Source organism: Rhineura floridana, chromosome 2 (genome assembly GCF_030035675.1).
Source record: "Rhineura floridana isolate rRhiFlo1 chromosome 2, rRhiFlo1.hap2, whole genome shotgun sequence".
Taxonomy (NCBI): domain Eukaryota; kingdom Metazoa; phylum Chordata; class Lepidosauria; order Squamata; family Rhineuridae; genus Rhineura; species Rhineura floridana.
Window position 1 is genome coordinate 133,905,967 of NC_084481.1, and position 20,802 is coordinate 133,926,768.

General features: G+C 40.2%; 1 protein-coding gene across 4 annotated transcripts in view; it reads left to right on the forward strand.

Moving 5' to 3' along the window:
- LGR4 (leucine rich repeat containing G protein-coupled receptor 4) overlaps nt 1-20,802 on the forward strand; it is a 125,162-nt gene that overhangs the window by 95,146 nt on the left and 9,214 nt on the right. For 3 of the 4 annotated variants that reach the window (XM_061610588.1, XM_061610589.1, XM_061610591.1), the window contains 10 exons: nt 514-582; nt 1,581-1,652; nt 1,773-1,844; nt 4,258-4,326; nt 6,818-6,889; nt 8,318-8,383; nt 9,707-9,778; nt 11,039-11,110; nt 11,861-11,986; nt 16,747-16,859. In XM_061610588.1, the coding sequence (XP_061466572.1) occupies nt 514-582; nt 1,581-1,652; nt 1,773-1,844; nt 4,258-4,326; nt 6,818-6,889; nt 8,318-8,383; nt 9,707-9,778; nt 11,039-11,110; nt 11,861-11,986; nt 16,747-16,859 (803 nt within the window). The remainder of the gene's footprint in view (nt 1-513; nt 583-1,580; nt 1,653-1,772; nt 1,845-4,257; nt 4,327-6,817; nt 6,890-8,317; nt 8,384-9,706; nt 9,779-11,038; nt 11,111-11,860; nt 11,987-16,746; nt 16,860-20,802) is intronic. The other variant, XM_061610590.1, reaches the window with a different exon arrangement.

The window sequence follows — 20,802 nt, forward strand, 5'->3', positions numbered from 1 at the left end:
ATATTATATGTTTGTATATGCTGGGGCCCTGCTGGCCCATAAGTATTATCTTTCTTATGACCTGAGAAGTAGCTTGACTTATGCCTCCATGTGCCTTCTTGCCCCCTTTACCCACAACAAGCAGCTGTGGAATTTTGTACACCAGTGTTGATCATGGAGCACAGAGCTGCTCTGGGTGAGGTTTGCTGTTGTTGGAAGGCTGCTGGCGCTTTGGTTCAATTGTGAATGTTGAATTAGTCCTATAGGCTTAAAAAGCTTCATAAGAGCAATTTAACATGGATTTACTTTAAGAATACCATGTGCCTGGTTTTAGATTGCTTTTACATTGACAGTTATATGTTATACTTTTTAAGTTGACATATAATATATGTTTATGAATGACCTCAGGGATTTCTGTAGTTCTGATTTTTTAAAAACAACAACAAAATCTTATGCAATTTTTTTTTTTTTTGCTTTTGGGACATAGACTTAATACTAAGCACTGCATAATGTTAATGATGCTGTCCTTTTCAGGGACTTAAATTATAACAACATGGTAGAGTTCCCTGAAGCAGTTAAATCACTTCCGAGCCTAAAAGAGTTGTGAGTAATATTACAGCTTCCTCTTTTATTTAATTTTGTTTTCTCTTACTTAAAAACACAAAACAAAGCTCCTGGTGTTGTGTCTCACTTCTTGCAATCCAAAATGGGGACCAGCTTGTTCAGGAATGTTCCAGGTGCTTTCTCTGAAATTTCAGATAATGTGTTTTAATGAAAGCCTCTTGTCTTACTCATGAAGGTAGAGTGAAATAATATCCATACAGTTTTCTGCACAGTTAGAAGTAAACTTAATCATGGCCAGTTTTGGTGTTTGGTCTAATCAGAGTTTCTATGTGGTAGCCGTTGGGAGTGCACTGAACCAAACACTCGTTGAGAAGGGGTGTTGGAAGTGGGGCAAGAGCAACTCCTGTTTTGTTTTGTTTATGTTCCAGAAGGGAGATAGAGTTAGGGTCCTCCAGATGGCTAGGCTTGACTACCTTTACCTGTAATGCTCTGACTGACTTCCTTCCGTAGTTAGAGTGATATGCTTAAGGAAACTTATCTGCCCCTCCTCCTTCTGCCCTTCCCTTTCTTCTCTTTTTCAAGTGTCAGAGAGAGAGGAGACACCTTTGTCTCTGCTCTCTCTCTCCTGAGCCATGAGGGCAATTCACGCTCCTGGGTGTTGCGCCTCCAACTTAGTTAGTTAGAACTAGGCATGCCTTTCCTATCTATTATGTATTTCTATAAATAAAGTAGCTTTTGTTATTTTACTATATCTTAAGTCTCGGTGATCTCAATTCAGGGTAAAAGCCTGCTTTCTTAGGTAAATGCACACACTGGCACACAGCATCTCAGACCGTTGACACTCACTGGTAACATTTATACAAATTAATATAACGCCACCAAGCTTGTGTGGAGATTGCTTTTCACGTGAACTAGCATCTCCACATGGATAGTATGTAACTGCCAGCCCAGTTCCTATGGCTGTGGTAATGCTTTGTAACTTTTTATGAGATTTTGACCATTCAAGTGTTACAGTTTTTTTCTCATTTTTGTTTTAGGGGATTTCACAGTAATTACATTTCCGTGATCCCTGACAGTGCATTTGTAGGAAACCCACTTCTACGAACTGTGTAAGATTATTTTATTTTTATTTTTATTGCCAGTGGGGGGGATGATTACATTATGTATTAAAGGACCAAAGAGGTTATATAGACTGACAATTTGTCTTACTCATTTCTTTTTCATGCTAGACATCTGCATGATAACCCTTTATCCTTTGTTGGGAATTCAGCTTTTCAAAACTTGTCAGATTTGCATTCCCTGTAAGTACTCTTGTTACAGACTCTAAAATATTTTTGTACCTTTATCTATTCCGTGAAAAAGTAACTAAAAGACTTAACTGTAATAGTCATGATTTCAGCCTTGGCATGTTCCCTGAACCATGGCTTGTTACAGAACAAGCATGGAGCAAGACTAAAATAAGCATAGTTTAAATCAGTACAGTTGGCTCTAGTTTTGTTGCCTTGTGTAGTAGTCCTAGGGAAGCTATTATGGAAAAGCTGGTAGTGGTTGCGCTTACTGTTGCAAAGCCAGAAAACAACAAGAGTACTCCTGCATTTATAATTATCATAAACAGTGACTGATAATATCTGTTACACAAAAAGATAATGGTCTATCCGCAATGGAGTTGCACATACCAAGTTGTGCAGTAAAGAGAAGACCACTCAAAAAGCACTGTCATGTAAAATACAGGGATAGCATCTTTGCAACATGGATAAATATATGATTCCAAAAGATCCGCAAGCAGTTGTTCAGGAGTCTAACTGCTATTTTGCATGACTCAAAGAAGTTTCATGTCTACTTAGTTATGCACATAAACTGTTTAAAAGCATCCCGATGCATAGATTTTATACAGAAGCAGTTGATTTTCCTGCTGCGGTGTTGTTTTATATGGCCGAATCCTTTCAAAAATATTACAAACAGTCAATATTTAGCAATCTTCAATACTGTTAGGAGATCTCAAAAAGCTATAGACCTATTGCGAAGACATTATGCAGTATTGGCAGCTCATGTATTGTATATATACCCCAGTACCTTTCAAGCACTGCTTACATTCACGACTGTAGGTAGAGACCGGTGCTGCCTTTCTGCTTGTGGCTTTTGATCCAGCAGCTACCTCTGCTGATATAAAAGGAGAGGGGGTGATTTTTGCCAGTTCCCCCACCCTGCTGCAGCCCCTGCACCCCACCCTCCTGATTTCTCCCCCCCCATGGGTTGGGGGATCTCCAGAACAGCACAGAAGGTTGTGGAGGAGGAGGCTGCAGGGGAAGGCAGAATCTGAGAAAATCCTCTCTTCTCTTACATTACCAGAGGCACCTTCTGGATCAAAATCCATTTTGCAAGTAGAATTGCAGCATTGGATCCCCCCCCCCAATGTTTTCATGATGCAGGCTGGCTGATTGGCATTTTCTTGAGCCATGAAATCTATAGCAATTGGACAATAGTACTATATTTCTCCATGCTGCACCTTATTATTGTGCAAATTATTTGTTTGTTTATTTATTTATTTATTATTTGATTTATTATTTGATTTATATCCCGCCCTTTCTCCCGGCAGGAGCCCATGTATGTTACATTATGATACTCTTCTGTGGGGCTTTATTTTACTGTACTTGACTCTTGTATTTGCAACTCTAACGCTTCTGTGGGCTAGATTTTCTTGACCATTTATTATAATTATGAATTTAGGGAATGCCTTCTTTGTTGTTATTCTGTGATTGCTTGTGAGTACTCTGTCTTGCCCACTAGTTATTTTTCCTTTACACTTGCAAAATCCCATGGAAGTCAGTTGATCATATATTTTGGTATGTTTACATAAGCTCACCTATGTTCTCACACTCTTTGAAAACATGTCTTGATGAAACCAACACTTGCTAATTTTTGCTAAACTGAGAAATGTGTTTCATTCATTTTTTGTACTATCACCTCAGGATGACTCCACCTTGGAGTAAAATAAGGATTTGGCATAGATGACTCTCATAGCTTCACTTAATCTGAGGTCTAACATGCTTTGGTGATTCACTAGAAAAGACAATAATGCTGGGGAAAACAGAAGGGAGTAGCAAAAGAGGAAGGCTAAACAAGAGATGGATTGATACCATAAAGAAAGCCACAGGCCTGAACTTACAAGATCTGAACAGGGTGGTTTATAACAGATGCTACTGGAGGTCGCTGATTCATAGTCGCCATAAGTCATAATCGACTTGAAGGCATATAACAACAACAATATGCTTTGGTGTATTACTTGGCAGGAACCACTGTAAAAATGTGGTCATTCTTTAGAAGCACTGTGCTCCATAGGTTTCTCCTATCCCATGTATTTATGAATGACAGTTGAACTCATCTTCCTCATTCTTCTGTTACCTTCCCACAAAGGCTGTAGTAGGACCTACACAAGAAAAAAAAGGCAGTACTCCCATAGCATTTGCCGTTGGCTGTGTTGTATCTCCACTGTCAGAGACAGTATGCCTCTGAATATCAGATGCTGGGAATCACAAATGGAGAAAGTTCTGTTGTGCTCTGATCCTGCTTGCGGGCTTCCCATAAACATCTGGTTGGCCACCGTGAGAACAGAATGATGGACTAGATGGGCCTTTGGCCTGATCCAGGAAGACTGCTCTTACACCTTTCATCCGTAATGCAGCAGTGTGTGTCATAATTCTTCTTCTCCTTCAGGGTCATTCGTGGAGCCAGCATGGTACAGTGGTTTCCTAACTTAACAGGAACCATCAATCTGGAAAGTCTGTAAGTATCTTCTGTCAAACTCTACTAATGAAAGATAACTCACTTTTTTAGATTCTCTTTTAAGGGGAACATTTAAAATTAATTTTACTGCTGAGTTTCAGAGATCTGATTTTCTTGTCCATATCTTAATGCCACACATGCCCTCTTCACTCATACTTCCTTCCACATAATTACCGTCACGTGAAGGGGGGAGTGTGGTGAATCCATTGGCTTCACCTCCACATGTGGGAAGCCTTCTCACATAGAGAAGGTTCCTTGCTGCAAAAGTTCCTTTTCCAACACACACAAGACAATGAAGCTGGGGTGGGGTGGGGGGCGGACAGGGCCAGTGGGTTCATCCCCGCTCTGCTGCTCATTGGCTGAGGCTTGAACACTTGAAGAAGGCTAAGCTCTGTGTCAACTTAGGAAATCCAGTGAAGTGGAGAATAAAGCAAAGCACTTATTACTCTAGTGATATAGAGTATACACATTGTTAAGCCTAGCATTCTTATTTGTAAAATATTTTTCTAAAAGAGCAAATAATATAATGGTATCTGTGTTCTGTTATTGCCTTGTTTTCAAACTGTTTCAGCTTTGATGAATCAACTTGGCTAAGACATTGTTCAAAGTCACGCTTGGACTAAAAAGGTCCTTTTCTGTGTTCAGAAATGAGTGATAGATGCTTCTTTTTCTTTTCTTTTTTTCAATTAATTTTTATTCAAATTTTCAAAACCAACACAATACAAAAAGAAAAAACACAAATCAATAACCAACACAATAAAAAAGAAAAGAAATATAAAAAATATTGACTTCCGATTTGTCATAGTTCAGCTATAAATCTATAATATATAACAAGCCTGTCTCTTAATAGATTATAAAAACACCTTCCTCCAGCGGCTATCTTAATTGGTTTTAAATCTCATCAACATCATATCATTTTATTCTTCTACAAAAAGTCAGAGAAGTTTCCAATCCTTGAGATATATGTTCATCAATTTTTTTTTCTAGGTAAACATGTCAGTTAATCCAACTCATCAAGACTACTAAGTCCTGTAATTACAGATCACTCTTCTTCCTTTATCCGTATTGGTTCCATCTTCCATCTTCCATCTTTACGCACCCAATAATCTTGCTGTCATAGTCATATAATAAGAGTCTGAAGGAATTTCCTTTATCACAGATATTTTCTTGCCATCAATTCCAAACGTATCACTGAAGTATTGTTGCAAAGCCACATCTCTGTTCCTCTTTTTTACATGATACCCTAGCATCTCTTGAAGATTTTTCCATTGACACAAAACAGGGATTAATTCTGTTAACTTTCTCCATTTCAAGTTCCATCAAGTCCTTCCAGTCCAGGAATTTTTTTGAACCGATAATATCTTTATCTCCAGTCTCTTCAATTCCTTCAGGGACAGTGCTGAGTTCCAAAGCGTAATATTTATCTCCAGGATCCATCACTGCCAGGAAATCCAAATCTTTTTCCATGTCCATATTTAATCCAATCTCCATAGTTTGAACCTTGCCTTTAATTTCTCTTTCATCCTTTTTTGGTTTTCCAGATCTATCTTTAATCTCCTTTCTCATAGAATCCTGAATTTCTTTCAGCTCCTGTCTCATTTCGTCGAATTCAATTCTCAACGCTTGACTATTATTTCTTAGTTCTTGTTTTATTGACTTAATCCCATTCATTATTTTCTGAAACATGTCTAAAGATAAAGTCCCTTCTTGTACATCCATGATCTTCTTAATTGTCATTCTTAAAGCCAAAGGAACAAAACTCTTTCAATTTTCAATGTCCCAAGCAAAGAGCAGTTTATTTCTTTATCCAGTTACAAAGGAGTTAATCTTTCAAACCAACTGACGTCACACTCTAGACAGCCCTTATCTCTTGTATGCCCAGAAGTGCAAAAACAGCTTTAGTTCACAGCGTCCAAATGACTAGTAACAGAAAGAATGTGCAGATTCGTCAAAAAAAAGAAAAAAAGAAGTAGAACAGGAAAATATTTTCTTCCCCCTTAATTCCGTAAGTAAAAAAAAGGAAAGTTTTGGCTCACCCAGGTTTTCTTAATTGCTGATCCTCTGACAAATCTCTTTAGCTGTATAGATAAGAAAATAATGAGCGTAGACAGGAGGATGTTTGCCTGTTAGTCCGTTTTCTTTAAAAAAAAACGGGTCACTTATTCAGCTGAGCTAAGCTATAAATCCTCGCTCCGTCTGTGCAGCTGGAAGACCTTCTTTCACAGACAATTCTGACGAATTCCAGTCTCCAACAATCACAACAAAGCTGTGTGGAAAATCTCACGTTTCTTCCTTATCCGGAAGAAATTATCCCCAGTCAAAAAAGACCCTTCTGACTGGTTAAAGCTGAAAAAGTTTCATCCAAGACAGGAGCCCATCTCGGAGGCTGCACAGGCGGAGGGATCCTCCTGGGAAGTCCAGATGCTTCTTTTTCATAATTCTGACACAGTTCTATCAATGTTGACTCAAATGCCTTTGTTTTATTAAACAGGACTTTTACAGGCACCAAAATAAGCAACATTCCCATTGATCTGTGCCAAGAGCAAAAGATACTTCGGACATTGTGAGTAGAAACCTCCTGGTCCTACTTTTTATAAATGAAAACCTCAGAAGCAGACCCATTGATAATGGGCAGTATGGTGTCATAGGTTCTATCTGGGAAACTTGGGGCATAGCCCCCGAAAAGACAGAGTTAAGCATGCAAATTTAAAACCAGGTAGATCAGGCAACACTGTTATGAGTCAGTGCCTTTCAGTGGCCTTGTTCACATAGACAGTGTACTGAACTATGGCTTCCTGGGACTGCAGGAATGTTCAGGCTCCCGGAAAGGACCTCATAGTTGCTTTGCTCTTCTCTCATCTTTTTTACTGTGTGCTGTGCTGAGCTAGCCAAGGTTTGGCTTAGCGTGTTATCCACACAAGACCAGTGAGTGAATCCTATTGGATTGGCTCATAAGGCTTCACACTGCACCATGTTTCATCTAAATGACATTATATTTGACAGGGAACATCAAATGAGAGTACCTGGTTCATGGGCTGATGTTGATACCCATGTCTTTTCCTAGCCTGCAAAAATTATGAAATTCACAGGCCTTAGCCATAAAAGATTATTAGAAAAGCAACCTGTAGTGTTCCTTTCTCTTCCTGCACATCCCTTCAGTCCCAAAATTTAGAAGTAAAAACAGTTCATAGAATTGATTACTTAGCTGTGGGGGATGTATCCCTTGGCTGTAGGGTGCATTACTTCCAAGCAGAGACAGCTTTTATAAAATTGAAGAGTTAGATCAGAGGTAGCTGACCCCCAGCCAAGGTGGTCTCATATGACACCCCCCAAGCAAATTTTCTTCCATCCCCAAGACTCCACCAATTTGGGCAGTGGTAGAAAGAAAAAATAAAGAATTCACAGAGTGGGGTGGTAAGGTTTAAGCTCCTCAAAACTCATTGCCCTATGGGGATGCAAATTGCCCCCTCCATGCTCATCAGATCGACCATTTGATGAACAAGGATGGGATGGAGTGATAGCCTTCCTCTGCTGATCTGCAGAGATCAGATGAGGGGTAGTTGTGTGCCTATGCATGTGTCCCACTTCCTGTATATGTGTGTGTGTGGGGGGGTGCATATGCAAGAGTGTGGGATAGCCATACCCACTACTAGCATGCAGACCCCAGAAGGCTGACCATGCATGAATACACCCCTCGCGCTAAAAAGTGTTAACCATCCCCAAATTAAATCTTAAGTCCTTAGTTTCAAATCCTTTTATAAACTTCCTGATGTTAATATTGGGACTACATATTCCATATCTGCACTATCTTTCAAGTTTAAACGTCTCTGGAATACTTTAGAGCAAGCAGTCTAGGTTCAAAAGGGCCAGGAGGGAAATTTATTGTTATAAAAATTATGTGAGAGGAAGGTTGAAGTGGTTGCCTATATTTGCAACTCTGAATTCCAACCAGTAAAACTTCATGGTTTTCCTTCTTCCCCTACCTTGCAAGGGATTTGTCTTATAACAACATAAAACAACTTCCAAGTTTCAAAGGTTGCAGTTCCCTGGAAGAAATGTAAGTATAGAGCACATCAAAATTAATCAGATTTTTTTTTCTGAATCTGCGCCACAGAACATGAAATACCATAGTTTGTTTACAATTCATAGCAAGACAGTGTTTAATATTGTTTAATATGTTTTTAATAATGTTTTTAACCCTTTTTAAGGTTTTTTAAAATGTTTTTAATGCTGTTTTGTTTTAATGTATTTTAAGATCTATGTTTATGATGTTTTAAAGTGTTTTAGTGCTTTGTTTGCTGCCCTGGGCTCCTACTGGGAGGAAGGAAGGGATACAAAGTAATTAATTAATTAATTAAATAATATTTCAAAATAGGCATTCTTTGTTCTCACCCTAAGTTAATGTTTTGTGACTGGAGTGGGAAGCATACATTAAAAACAAAGTGGTGATAGATGCTAAGTTCTCTTCTTCCTTCATTGCCTTTTGGTCTATTGCCACATCTGTCTCATTCTTGCCGCCTCCTCCCCCTTTTTTGCCCCAGTGGCTTCTAGACCTTGGTCTTGATTCATCCCTTCACTCTCAACCTTCTGCCTTCTGCATGGTATGATTTGTTCGTTTATTTTAGCATATAACTGTTATGTCCCCATTCTTCTTCTTATGCTACTTTCTACTTACTCATATTGTGGTATCATAAGAGTTGGGGGAAACCTTATAGGCCATCAAGTATAAACACCCTGCTTGATACAGGAAATCCAGAGCTTTATGATCCCAACTAATGGTTGTCCAAACTCTGCTTCAAAATATCCAGTGAGAGAGAGCCAGCCACTCCTCTATGTAAGTGCTTCCCTTGTCACACTGCTCTTATCCTGATGTTAAACTGAAACCTATCATCTTGAAATCATTAGATCTAGCCCTCTCCTTTGGAGCAGAAGAGAACAAGTGTTTGTTCTTTTCTATGCGACAGCCCTTTAGGTTTTTTTGTTCCTCATAGGACTAGTTGTCTGACCCATCTTCACTGATCTCCTCTGAAGTTTCAGTTTGTTTACCTACTTCTTAAGTGTGGTGGTCAGAACAAAAGATACTATTCCAGATGAGGTCTAACTATCATGGTTTTGCAATCAGCTATGACTCCACTTGATGGTGTTATCATTTTGCTAAACCAAAATCAGACCCTCACCTCTGTTTTGCTGTCTTCTCTCTTTTTGCCCTGCCTGCCTTTCTTTTGATCTTCCACAATGTCTTTCACTTAATTATTCATTAGTAATTTGAGATTAATAAGTTCAATTGAGGTTGTTTTCCTGCCACGATAGAATTCAGTGTTCTGAGTGTCCTGCCTTTTGGTGAAAATCCTCCTCCATGTAACTAATTTCCACATTTCAGATCTTTGCAACATAATCTAATTGAGGAAATCAAAGAAGATATATTCCAGGGACTGACTTCTCTACGAACCCTGTAAGTATATTCTCTTTGCAAGTGCCTCTGTTTTAAGAAAAATGTTGTAAACTGGCTGTATTCAGTATTGGCAGTCAAGGAACACTTAACCATAACAAAGCGATCATCTGCAAAATAACCATCTATCTCATTCTAACCAACCCAGCGCTTCTCAAAATATTTCATTTTATTTTGCCCCTCCTGTTCCAGTAGGCGTCTCCCACACATAAGCACTCTTTCATCTTCCAATTTAAAACCACACCCACATGCACAAATCAGTAAACTAGATGGTGTGCTGAAATGCTACTCCAGACAGGAGAGAGCCTTCAGATGGGATTTGACCACTCTGAGGTTCTGAGATCATCATGTGCCATGGTTTGATTTCTCCTTGAAAATAAATTAATATGAGGTTATTCTTTCATTCATTAGTATGTAAGCCACTTTAAATACATGTTGGAAATGTAACAGTTACATGCCAAAACAGATTTTTTAAAAATATTCATTATTTCATGGATGTGTTGGTATAAATTCACCCTAGAAAATTAGAAAAAAAGAAAGAAAGAGGCTGCAGTACTTGAGAGAGGCAAGAGAGTGGCCAGGTAAGAGGATGGTGTAAAACTTGCTGAAATCAGTGGCAAGAGAGTTTGTTTATTTTTATAAGCTGCTGTAGGTTTTTTTGTTAGCAAACACAGAAGTAGATCACTAATTGGGAACAAAAGACAAAAAGGTTGCATAGTGGACTGCACTGACTCCATTTATTTATTAAAATACTTATAACCTATCTTAATCCTGGACCAAAAGAAGCTGAACACATGGAGAAATTTCAGTTATATAATTAATCTGCAGTTCAATATCTGCATATTGATTTTCTTGTATGTAGCAGACTTTTTTTCATCCGTCCTTTTAATCTGTTTAAAATTGTGGCTCCCTGCAACTGCACTAGCTGCTCATACCCCCACCCAGGTTTCAAGAAAAGATTCTAATTTGGTGCCAGTGAGCTGCTGTCCCAGAGAAAAGAGAACAAGCAGAGCTTTATAGCACCAAACTAGATGGCCATGGTTCACTAAGCCTTGTTTCTCAGTTTTTGAATGAATGAGATGCCCTTAAGAGAACTGTGTCAAGAAAAAGGTCATGATGACATTGTAAAATACAGTTAAGTCACAAGTTAATTATGTGTTTGTGAGAAAATTAGTATGACCTGAAACATAATGTAATTCCTGAATGGCCATTTGGAAGTGTCAGTATAAATCACTAACACAATAGTACCTCTTTAAATTGCAGTGATCTCAGCAGAAACTTGATCCACCGGGTTTACAAGGAAGCATTTACTACGCTTGGTGCTATTACCAACCTGTAAGTAGACAATTTTTGGAACAGTACAAGTTTCTAATCCTAAAGCAGTATTATTTCTCATTCTCAAAAAGCTGCGCTGTCATTTTCTGTAACACCTCTTAAACCACCATTCAGCTGATATCTCGAAAAAGCAAAAATAGCGCGTTCATGTCACAGACAAGAAAGCCAGATACTCACAGCACAGTTTGCTGTGTGTCAATGAAAAATAATGCTGCCCAGAAAACCTGTGAAACAGTGGCTTTGATCTTCTTCTTCCTGATTCACTATTTATCCTGCTTCCACATTTGCATAACACCAGAAAGTGAGAGAGGAGCTCAAGGTGGTATACAAGGATTCCCCCCGTCCATTTTATCCTCACAACATTCCTGTGAGGTAGGTTAGGCTAACAGACAGTGCCTGCTCCAAGGTCACCCAGCAAGCTACATGGCTAAGTGGGGATTTGAACCTTGGCCTCCCAGATCCTGACTCTTAACTGCTGCCTGACACTGTCTCACACACCATCTCTCAGCTAAATTTATTTCTGAGGTTTGTTAGGTTTGTTATGGGCTAACCTTACATATGTTACCCCAAGTTTTTTGGTGGAAGGGAATATTGATTGTACAGTACTGCCTAGAGGTCTAGAGTGTTGCAATCATCCAGCCAGCAAAATGGACGGATATCTCTCTCGTTTTAGACTTGTGTATTCAAGTATTTAATATTTGCAAGGCCTATTTTTCGCTCTCACTTGTTTTTCTCTCATCATCCTTTTAGTGACTTAAGTTTCAATGCACTGACTTCATTTCCAACTGGAGGCCTGGCTGGGTTAAACCAGCTTAAACTTGTAGGCAATACAGAACTGAAAGAAGCTTTTGTGGCAAAAGATTTTGTGAAACTCAGGTAAGTCAGTAACTGGGCCAGAGTGCATATGCCTTTTAACTATACAGTGGTACTCTTTTGATTAAACTTACTCTCCCAAAATCCAGCCCAGACTGTCATGCTTCCTGCCAATTGCTCTTCTTCTGGGAAGCATTTCTTGTTAGGACTATGCTGTATACAAATTAAATTCAATTAGTACTCACATGGGGGCAAAGACATCCATCTTTGTCCAGCCTGCCATTATATGAGGTCCTTGCTACAAGGTACAGTGGGACAAATCTACATTGGGCATACCCAGAACAACAAATTGAAACACATGTTTACTAGACTGAGAAACTAGTCCTCACTTCCCAGCCCCCCTTAGTCCTGCTCTCTTACCTCCTGTTCACTACAACAGTCTTTTCCTCTTCCAGTTTAGCCAGTGCTCCTGACATTAAGCTATGTACTTTCCTGGTCAAACACTTCCACAACTGGAAGCAGAATCCACACACACACCACACACATCCCTTATCCACCTATATGAGGGTGAAGCTATCAATCGCCAATTTATTTGTGTTTTACAATATGTCAATTGAAATAAGCCCTCTGGGCTATGGCCTGTTCCAGATACTGGTGGTGTTGTCATTGTATTCTTATTATTCGTAGTAGTAGTAGTAATCTTCCATCATCTCAAGGTGATGTACAAAATGCAATAAAAGCAGCTAAAAACAGTTTAAAACATAGAAAGTAGCAGTGGATAAAAACCAAGTAGACATGCGTGGCAGAGATGTATTCATCCACAGAACAGGGGCAGCCACATTAAAAGCCCTGCTATGAGGAGGACTTGTTGTTATTATTGTAATTATTTACATGTGTATCCCGCTCAGGGTTCCTGTGGTATGGGCTTCTCACCCTTGGAACTTGTAGGAGAAGCTTTCCCTCAGATTGCAGTGACCTATGTGGTATATGAGGGATAAGGAGGTCTATCAAGTAACCTGGTCATGAGCTATATAGGGCCTTATATGTTAGTACCAAAACCTTGAACAAGCTATCAGATTGTTGGCCAGTGTAAATCCTGCAAGCAAGATGATACATGCTGACAGTAGTTTGCCATCACAAGCAACCTAGCCTTTGCGTTCTGCACTAGCTGGACCAACTTCAAGAGTAGCCCTACACAGACCACACTGGACTAACCCAACCTTGAGGTTACCAATGCATAGACAACTGTGGCAAGCTATTCTGATCTGGGAAGAGCCGTAGGTGTCTTACTAGCCAAAGCTGATAAAGGTACTCCTAGCCATCGAGGACACCTGCACCTCCAGTGACAGACCTGGATCCAGGACCGCTCCCAGACTACACGCTTGTACGTTAAGGGAGAGTGGGATCCCTTCTGAGGCAAACAAGTTACTGACTTCCCAGACCCAGGAACCACTCACCTACAAAGCCTCCATCTTGCCAGGATTCTGCATCTAGTCCACTGCTGCATCCAGACACTAGTTCAGAGCCTGCTCAGCCATTCCCGATTCAAATGTTACAGAGAAATAGAGTTGAGTATCATGAGCATACTGATGACACCTCACTACATATCTCCCAATAACCACTCCTGATGGCTTCATGTAGATGTTAAATAGCACTGGAGACAGTATAGTGCCCTGCAGCACTCTATAGTTCAGGAGCCAAGAGGCTGAGAAACACTCATCCAATACCACCTTCTTGAACTGCTCCTGGAGATAAGACCAGAACTGCTTCAGAACAGTGCCCTCTACACCCATCTTTAGATGGTTCAGAAGAATACCAAGGTCAATGGTATTACAAGCCGATGAGAGACCTAGCAAAAGTGACAGGGTCACACTCCTCCCATCCTTCTTCTGATAAAGGTCATCAGGGTGACCAAGGCAGATTCAGGCCCAAACCTGGGCCTGAACTCATTTTGGAATGGGTCTAGATACTTTCCTCCAGAAATGCCTACTGCTGTGTTGCCATAACCTTCTCAGGTATTTGCGACTGGGCAGTAATGGTTAAATAACATTTTTTTAAAATGCATGTATTCTGGTCTTTTTCTAAGGAGCTCATTTTGTAGCCAAGAAAAGTCATGACCTCCATCTAGGCCTCAAGGAGAGAGGGAAAGGCTTGCCCAGAGCTTACCTAATGAGCTTCAGAGCAGGCAAGTGAACCTGGGTTTGCTGCATTCATACCTTACATTCTAGTCACTGATCAACACTTGCTTTTTTGGTATACAGAATACATATTTTTATGAAATGCAATACTTTGCATGGAAAGAGCTATAGTTAGTGGCAATTCACATACTTTGCACAGAAAAGACCTCAAGTTCAATCCTTGGCATCTCCTGATAAGGCTGGAAATGACTCCTGTCTGAAACCTTAGAGAACCAATGCCATCCAGTGTAGACAATGCTGAGCTAAATAGATCAGTGGCCTGACTCTGTATAAGGCAGTTTCTTGTGTTCCTCTGTTTAGAGATTCATCCTGTCACTCATTAAATCCCTCTAGCCTGACGTTTTTTAAAGGTTCATTTTGGAGAAACTGAGTTTTATGAGTGCAAGTTCCGAGCTCAGTGGTAGAGTTTATATTTTGCATATGTGTTATCCCAGGTACAGTCTCTTGCATTTCTGACTCGGTGATCTCAGATACTCACACTTTCTAGAGAACTACTGCCAGTTGGGGGATAGCTACTCTACAGGCTTGGTTTAAAAGTCTTGCCAGGGTGCGTAGCATAGTTGAAGTTTATAGATCAATTTAACTTCTGAAGGATCGATGATGCTACACCCAGAAAATTTTAATTTAATGTGTATCCATTTTGGCCTTTAGAAGTGAAGAGGAGGTTTGCAATAGAATTTTCAGTTACTACAGTTACTAAGATTCTTTGGGGTGTCATGCTTGGTAAATGTACCCACATAGTAGATAGTCTCCCTAGCTTGGTACTGTCTGTTTTGTCTGACTCGGCATAAGGCAGCTCCTTATAAAATGTTGGTTAGGTCTATATATTGTTATGATCCATTTAAGCCTTTAAGGCTAAGCTGCAGTTTTGTGTGAAGATCAGTGCTGAAATGCTTCTCCAGTGGCAGATGTTTAAAGTAGAGATGTAGACCTGATTGGAGAAGGTATTTGAGTTTGACACCTCTTCTGACTTTCATCAAAATGAATTACTTATTGTTGCTTTGCAGCAAGAAATACTGTTTTTTAAAAAACTCTTCAGCTTTTTCCCTTTACCTTTTTTAATTTTTGTGCCTCTTTTTTTAAAAAAAAACTTTCCTCCTCCCATTTTGTTAGAAGAATGGCTGACTATAAATATTTAACATTTGCTCACCATAGATTTGTAGATGTAAGCACATTTATTGGATGCAGTGAGGTTACCCAAAATATTATACTTGTCAAATGAATGAAGTACCTTCAGTGTCCATTGTTTCTGCTTGGTGTGCTATGGCAATCAGCCTGCGTGCCAGTCTGTCATACATGAAGATCCTCAGAAGAGATCTTGCTTTGAGTTCTTCCTTGACTGGGGTTTGATGGGTAGAGATGAGGAGCAGAATTCTTAGTAGTCATACCTTTCCTTTGGAAGTCTCCCATCAGAGACGCCCACAAAGCTTGGTCTGTCAAACAAAGCCATATGAGGACAGACTGAAAGAACTGGGCATGTTTAGCCTTGAGAAGAGAAGACTGAGGGGAGATATGATAGCACTGTTCAAGTACATGAAAGGTTGTCACATAGAGGAGGGCCAGAATTTCTTCTCAATCATCCCAGAGTCCAGAACCCAGAATAATAGACTCAAGTTATAGGAAGCCAGATTTTGACTGAGCATCAGGAAAAACTTCCCAACAGAGCAGTATGACAGTGGAGCCAATTACCTAGGGAGGTAGTGGGCTCTCCAAAACTGGAGGCATTCAAGAAGCAGCTGGTCAGCCATCTGTTGGGTATGCTTTAATTCCTGCATTGAGCAGGCGGTTGGACTCAATGGCTTTAGAGGCCCCTTGCAATTCTACCATTCTGTTCTATAACTGTGTCTGCATCATCTGGAAATTAGTCAATAATAACAGGCATTCTGAGAGAGAGGTGCATGCTGTTTTTAAGATGACTTGGTATTTTTTTTCTGAGCAGTGGTGGTTTTATAGTTAAAGCCATGACATAGTTTTAGTGGCAATATTTTTGTTTATTAGTTTTTATTGTTGTTTGGTATTGTTAATTTAATAGATGCAAGCAATGTGATGAGAGAGATTTAAAAAAAACAACAGCCCCCTTCTGGATACATGAATCTTTCCACCGCATCCTTAAGTCAGTTAAGAGATAGGGGGAATGCAGGAAATCCAGAAATCCAGCATGAAGTATTTCATATAAATAAAATGAACAATGAGGATGAGAGGTGTGTGTTGTGTACTTTGCTGGCCTGGGAATTCACTTACGCAACAGTGTTGCTTTCCAGATAACTTGATGAATGTTCATTTCAGTACGCAGAGGTAATAACATGATTGCTCTTAAGATCTTGATTGCCTTAAGATGACAACATTTTAACATAATGTTGGACAACAACCAGAGAACCTTTTCTTACATCAGAGCTTATCTAAAAAAAGGATTCATAGTACTATAGTTGGAACTTTCATAATCTTTCTCTAGTATAAAATCTTCACTAAATCTCATAGTTAGTTTTAATCTGAAGCTTGTCTCTCTTAGAAGGTATTTTGAAAAGGAAAGCAGTCTCCAGCTTTCAGAGATGCTACTGTTTTATTTTAGAAAGAAAAATAATGAAGTCAATTAAGATTTCCTGCTGTTCTTGTCTGAATTTTCAGATCTCTGTCTGTTCCATATGCCTACCAATGCTGTGCCTTCTGGGGTTGTGACACTTATTTAAATGTCAACACGGAAGATCCTAGTCACCAAGATGCAGTTACACATGAGCAAGGTGAGTATAACAGTAATATAACATAGTAATAATGTGTGAAGATGGTTCACATTTTATTGTGTGGTATATCAGATTGCAGTCTGTACAAATGACTTTCAGCCTGCTCCAGTCCATAATGCTAATGGTGGTCACCTTAGGCTATCCAATCATCACATCTGTCCTGCCATGATTTGGTTGTATGTGAGTGTGGTGCTTTCCTGCCTCTACTTCCAGTAGCAAAGATGCTTGTCTGAATCTAGAGACTGAGCTGCAAATCAGGACGTCCTCTGCATGAACTTCCAATGTACCTATAAGCAAGCCACACTGTCTCAACCTTCTCCACATCCCAATATGTGGTTGTAAAGAATAAAAGATTTTGTTATATTTATTGTACCCCATCCTGGGATTTTTTGTGAAAGGTGGATAATAAATATTTAGAATAATAAAAAATGTGCATGGAATGCTTTGAGCACTCTACAGCACTATACAAATGCTAATACTAATCTGGCTAGACTGGTCATCTGGATTTTCAGTCATGTACATCTCATTCCAGAGCTGTGAGAAATGTCCTTCTAGTTCTAGGATTATTCTACATGCTCCTTTATGTGCCTTGACATCATTTTCATTTTGCTCCATATTGAAATATATATGATTTTTTTCCCCACAGTGCACAAAACAGATTCTATAAACTGATTGGGGAAGCGCAACCAGTTCTAGAGGAGATTGAATTTGGGTTTATATAGTAAGGGAAAATAAATTTTGATTTAAGAATTTAGTGTGTCCACTTGCAAAGAAGAATTTAAAATGCACATTTGAGTACTAGATGATAGTGAAGTTATTGTGTCACAGTACTGAGCAACAGTACTGAGCAAAGTCTTGGTGTATTTAAGCAGTTGGGGAAAGCAGGTGGATTTTTCTTTATTTAAGGCATTTAGATACCATTTAATCATGAGCAGGTGTGTTTTGGAGGGGGTATGCATCGGGACTTTGTCCCATTACTTTTTCTGCAGCCGGCCCCCTCTGATCTGCCACCCTTCCCAGCCAAACCATACAGCAGAGGCTTCTGCAAAGCTTCTCCGAACAGGCAGAGAAGGAAAAGGAAGAGAAGGTGCAACACCCCAGGGCAAGAGACAGGCTGCCAGAAGAAACCGGTGAAAAATCGGCTTAATTCTTGGAGGGGGGAGGTCAAAATTAAGCAGATATTTGCCAACCCCAGTTTACAGCCCATCTCTTGCCCTGCAGTGTGGTTCTTTCTCTTACTCCTCCCTGGGCTAGCACTCCTGGGGAGGATATTGCTGCAGCCTCCACTGTATGAATGTGTCCAGAGGGGCTCCTGCCTCCTCCTTCTCCATTGTAGTGGGGGGGTGAGGTGGCGGATCTGTATCGGTGGGGTATGTGTGTGTGTGAGAGGGAGGGAGTGTGTGTGTGTGTGTGAGAGAGAGAGAGAGAGAGAGAGAAGGGACTCTGCTCTTAAGTTTATACAGGAGAATGGTGGTGAGGATGACGGAGGGTGAGAGAAGGAGTTTACGCAGGGTAGGGTGGAAGGCAGTTGCGATCCCAGGAATGACTGGTCTGAAGGCACATGAGGCCAGCATCCTGCTGAAGCTAAGCAGGGTAGGGTCTGGTCAGTGCCTGGATGGGAGGCCACCTGGGAACCATATGGAAGCCACCTTGGTTTTCTATCATGAAAAGAAAGGCAGGATATAAATGTAATAAATAAATAAATAAATAAACATTTTGACTTCAAATCACCCTGCCTAGGAAGAAATTGGATGTTGTGCTTGCTTCTTGGGTTTTTTACCCCCTCCCAGAGGTGATGGATCACATTTACCTGGGAGTAAGCTCCACTGAACCCAATTGAGCTTACTTCTGAGTAGACATGTATTGGATTGCAGCCTTAATCTGCTCCCTGTGGGGAATGGATGCTGCTGCTCTAGGGGTAGCAAACGAGGAAGCAATTTTCTCAGCTAGGAAGGCAGCAACACCAACATGTTAAAGCTACATTGGCTTACTTGGGAGTAAGCTTCATTGATCACACTTGCTGATAAGTAAACATGCAAATGATTGGGTTGCATGATACTATAGCAGATTTATCTTGATAAAATAGGTTGTTAATTTCTTTCTTTGGCTGGATTGTATGACAAGGTTAGAGATAAGAAGGATAGTTAAAGAATGATAGTTAAATAATTCATGTGAGTGAAGGTCATTTTATTATTTTAGGTACATAACCTTGGGGTGGAGAAGGCATGGAAGGACCTTTCAACAAATGAGCTTCTAAAACCACAATATGCTTTTAAAAAAATTCCTTGATAAAAATAGGCTTTACATGGGGAGGGGCCGTAGTTCAGTGGCAAAGCATTTGCTTTCCATGCAGGAGATCCCAGGTTGAATTCCTGGCATCTCAAGGTAGGGCTGGGAGAGACTCTTTCCTGAAACTCTGGATTGCTGCTGCCAGTCAGTGTAGACAATACTGAGCAAGATGGACTCCGTATAAGGCAGTTTCCTGTCTTCCTATCTATCTTCCTAGTCTTGCTTAACTTCTTTCTTTAATATACTGAGAAAGAGTTGTCCCCAAAAAATTAAAAATAAAAGTTACCTGTAGTAGTCTTATCTGACAAAGGCAGGCAGGCCTATGAAGTCTGTGACCAAAAAAGCCTATCAGCCATGCAGGGTGGTTGGTCAGAGACTTGACAAAACTCCTATTTGCTGTCTATATGAAATTACAAACATGTAGGCTGTGAAGTACTTGCAGGCCACAGTACTTGGCCAGTGAGTGTTGTTTTGGGGGTGGAGATGATTACATAGTGGAAAGCCAATGGGTAATTTTGAGGCTAAGGGAGTGTGCAAGGGGCTTGGTTAATCTATGTGTGCTGGTGAATCAAATTGGGAAGGAATCCATCCATGAGGACTGAGATGAGAGGGTGAAGCTTCCATACAACATCATGGGTTTTTTTTCTTTATTGCTGTAACTTTCCAAGTCGATTATGAAGGCCCCAATAGTGTCAGTGGTATAACCTTAGAAGGGGTGGCAGTGGGAGGCGTGGCATGACTCACAAAGGGACCCTGCACTTCTCAATTTGCCACTACACTACTGATCATGAGCATTTATACATAAAAATAAACCACACAGAGAACAAAATGACATAAATGCAAATACTACCTTAAAATGCCTATTAGAATAAGAAAGTCTTTGTCATGTGCCTGAAGTTCAGCAAGAAGGTTGCTTGTCTGATCTCGGTTGGAAAGGAGATCCACAGGCACGCTGAAAGCATGGCTTTTTGTAGTTACGAGCTGTGTATCTGAGCCAGGGAGACCATCAGCAGAGACCTCCCCAGAGATTTCAGTGATCAGGCAGAGATATAAGGGACAAGGCACCCCTTAGGATACCCTAGACCCAAGTTGTTAAGGGCCTTGTAAATTAATAGAGCCTTGAACCTGGCCAAGTAGCATATGGGCAGCCAGTAAGCACTGCAGTAATGTGCTGGTGGTAGTCTGTCCCCATCAACAGTGTAGCCATAGCATTTTGCACCAGCTGGAGTTTCCAGACCAGGTGCAAGGGTAGCCCCACATAGAGAGTGCATTGCAATAATCAAGTCTTGAGATTACTAATTCATGAATCACCGCAGCCAGGACTTCAAGAATGATTATAGTTGGCACACTAGCTGTAGCTGGTAAATGGTACCCCTAGTCACTCAGGCTGCCAGAGCCTCAAGTGACAAAGATGGATCTAATAGCACCTGCAAATGCAATTACATAATGAAAATAAAAGCTAGGATAAGGTAGAAAGCTAGTTTATAGAGAGACTGAGTGAGGGAAAAGGCACTAGGGTATTAGAATGAAAGGGGAAAAGGACAGGCAGATGACTAGGAATATTCAGAAGAAGAATAAGGGTGTTGAATCAGACTGAACTAGGAAGGCATTGTTTCCGCTTAGGTACAATTTCTCAAATTTCAAGGTGCCAAAC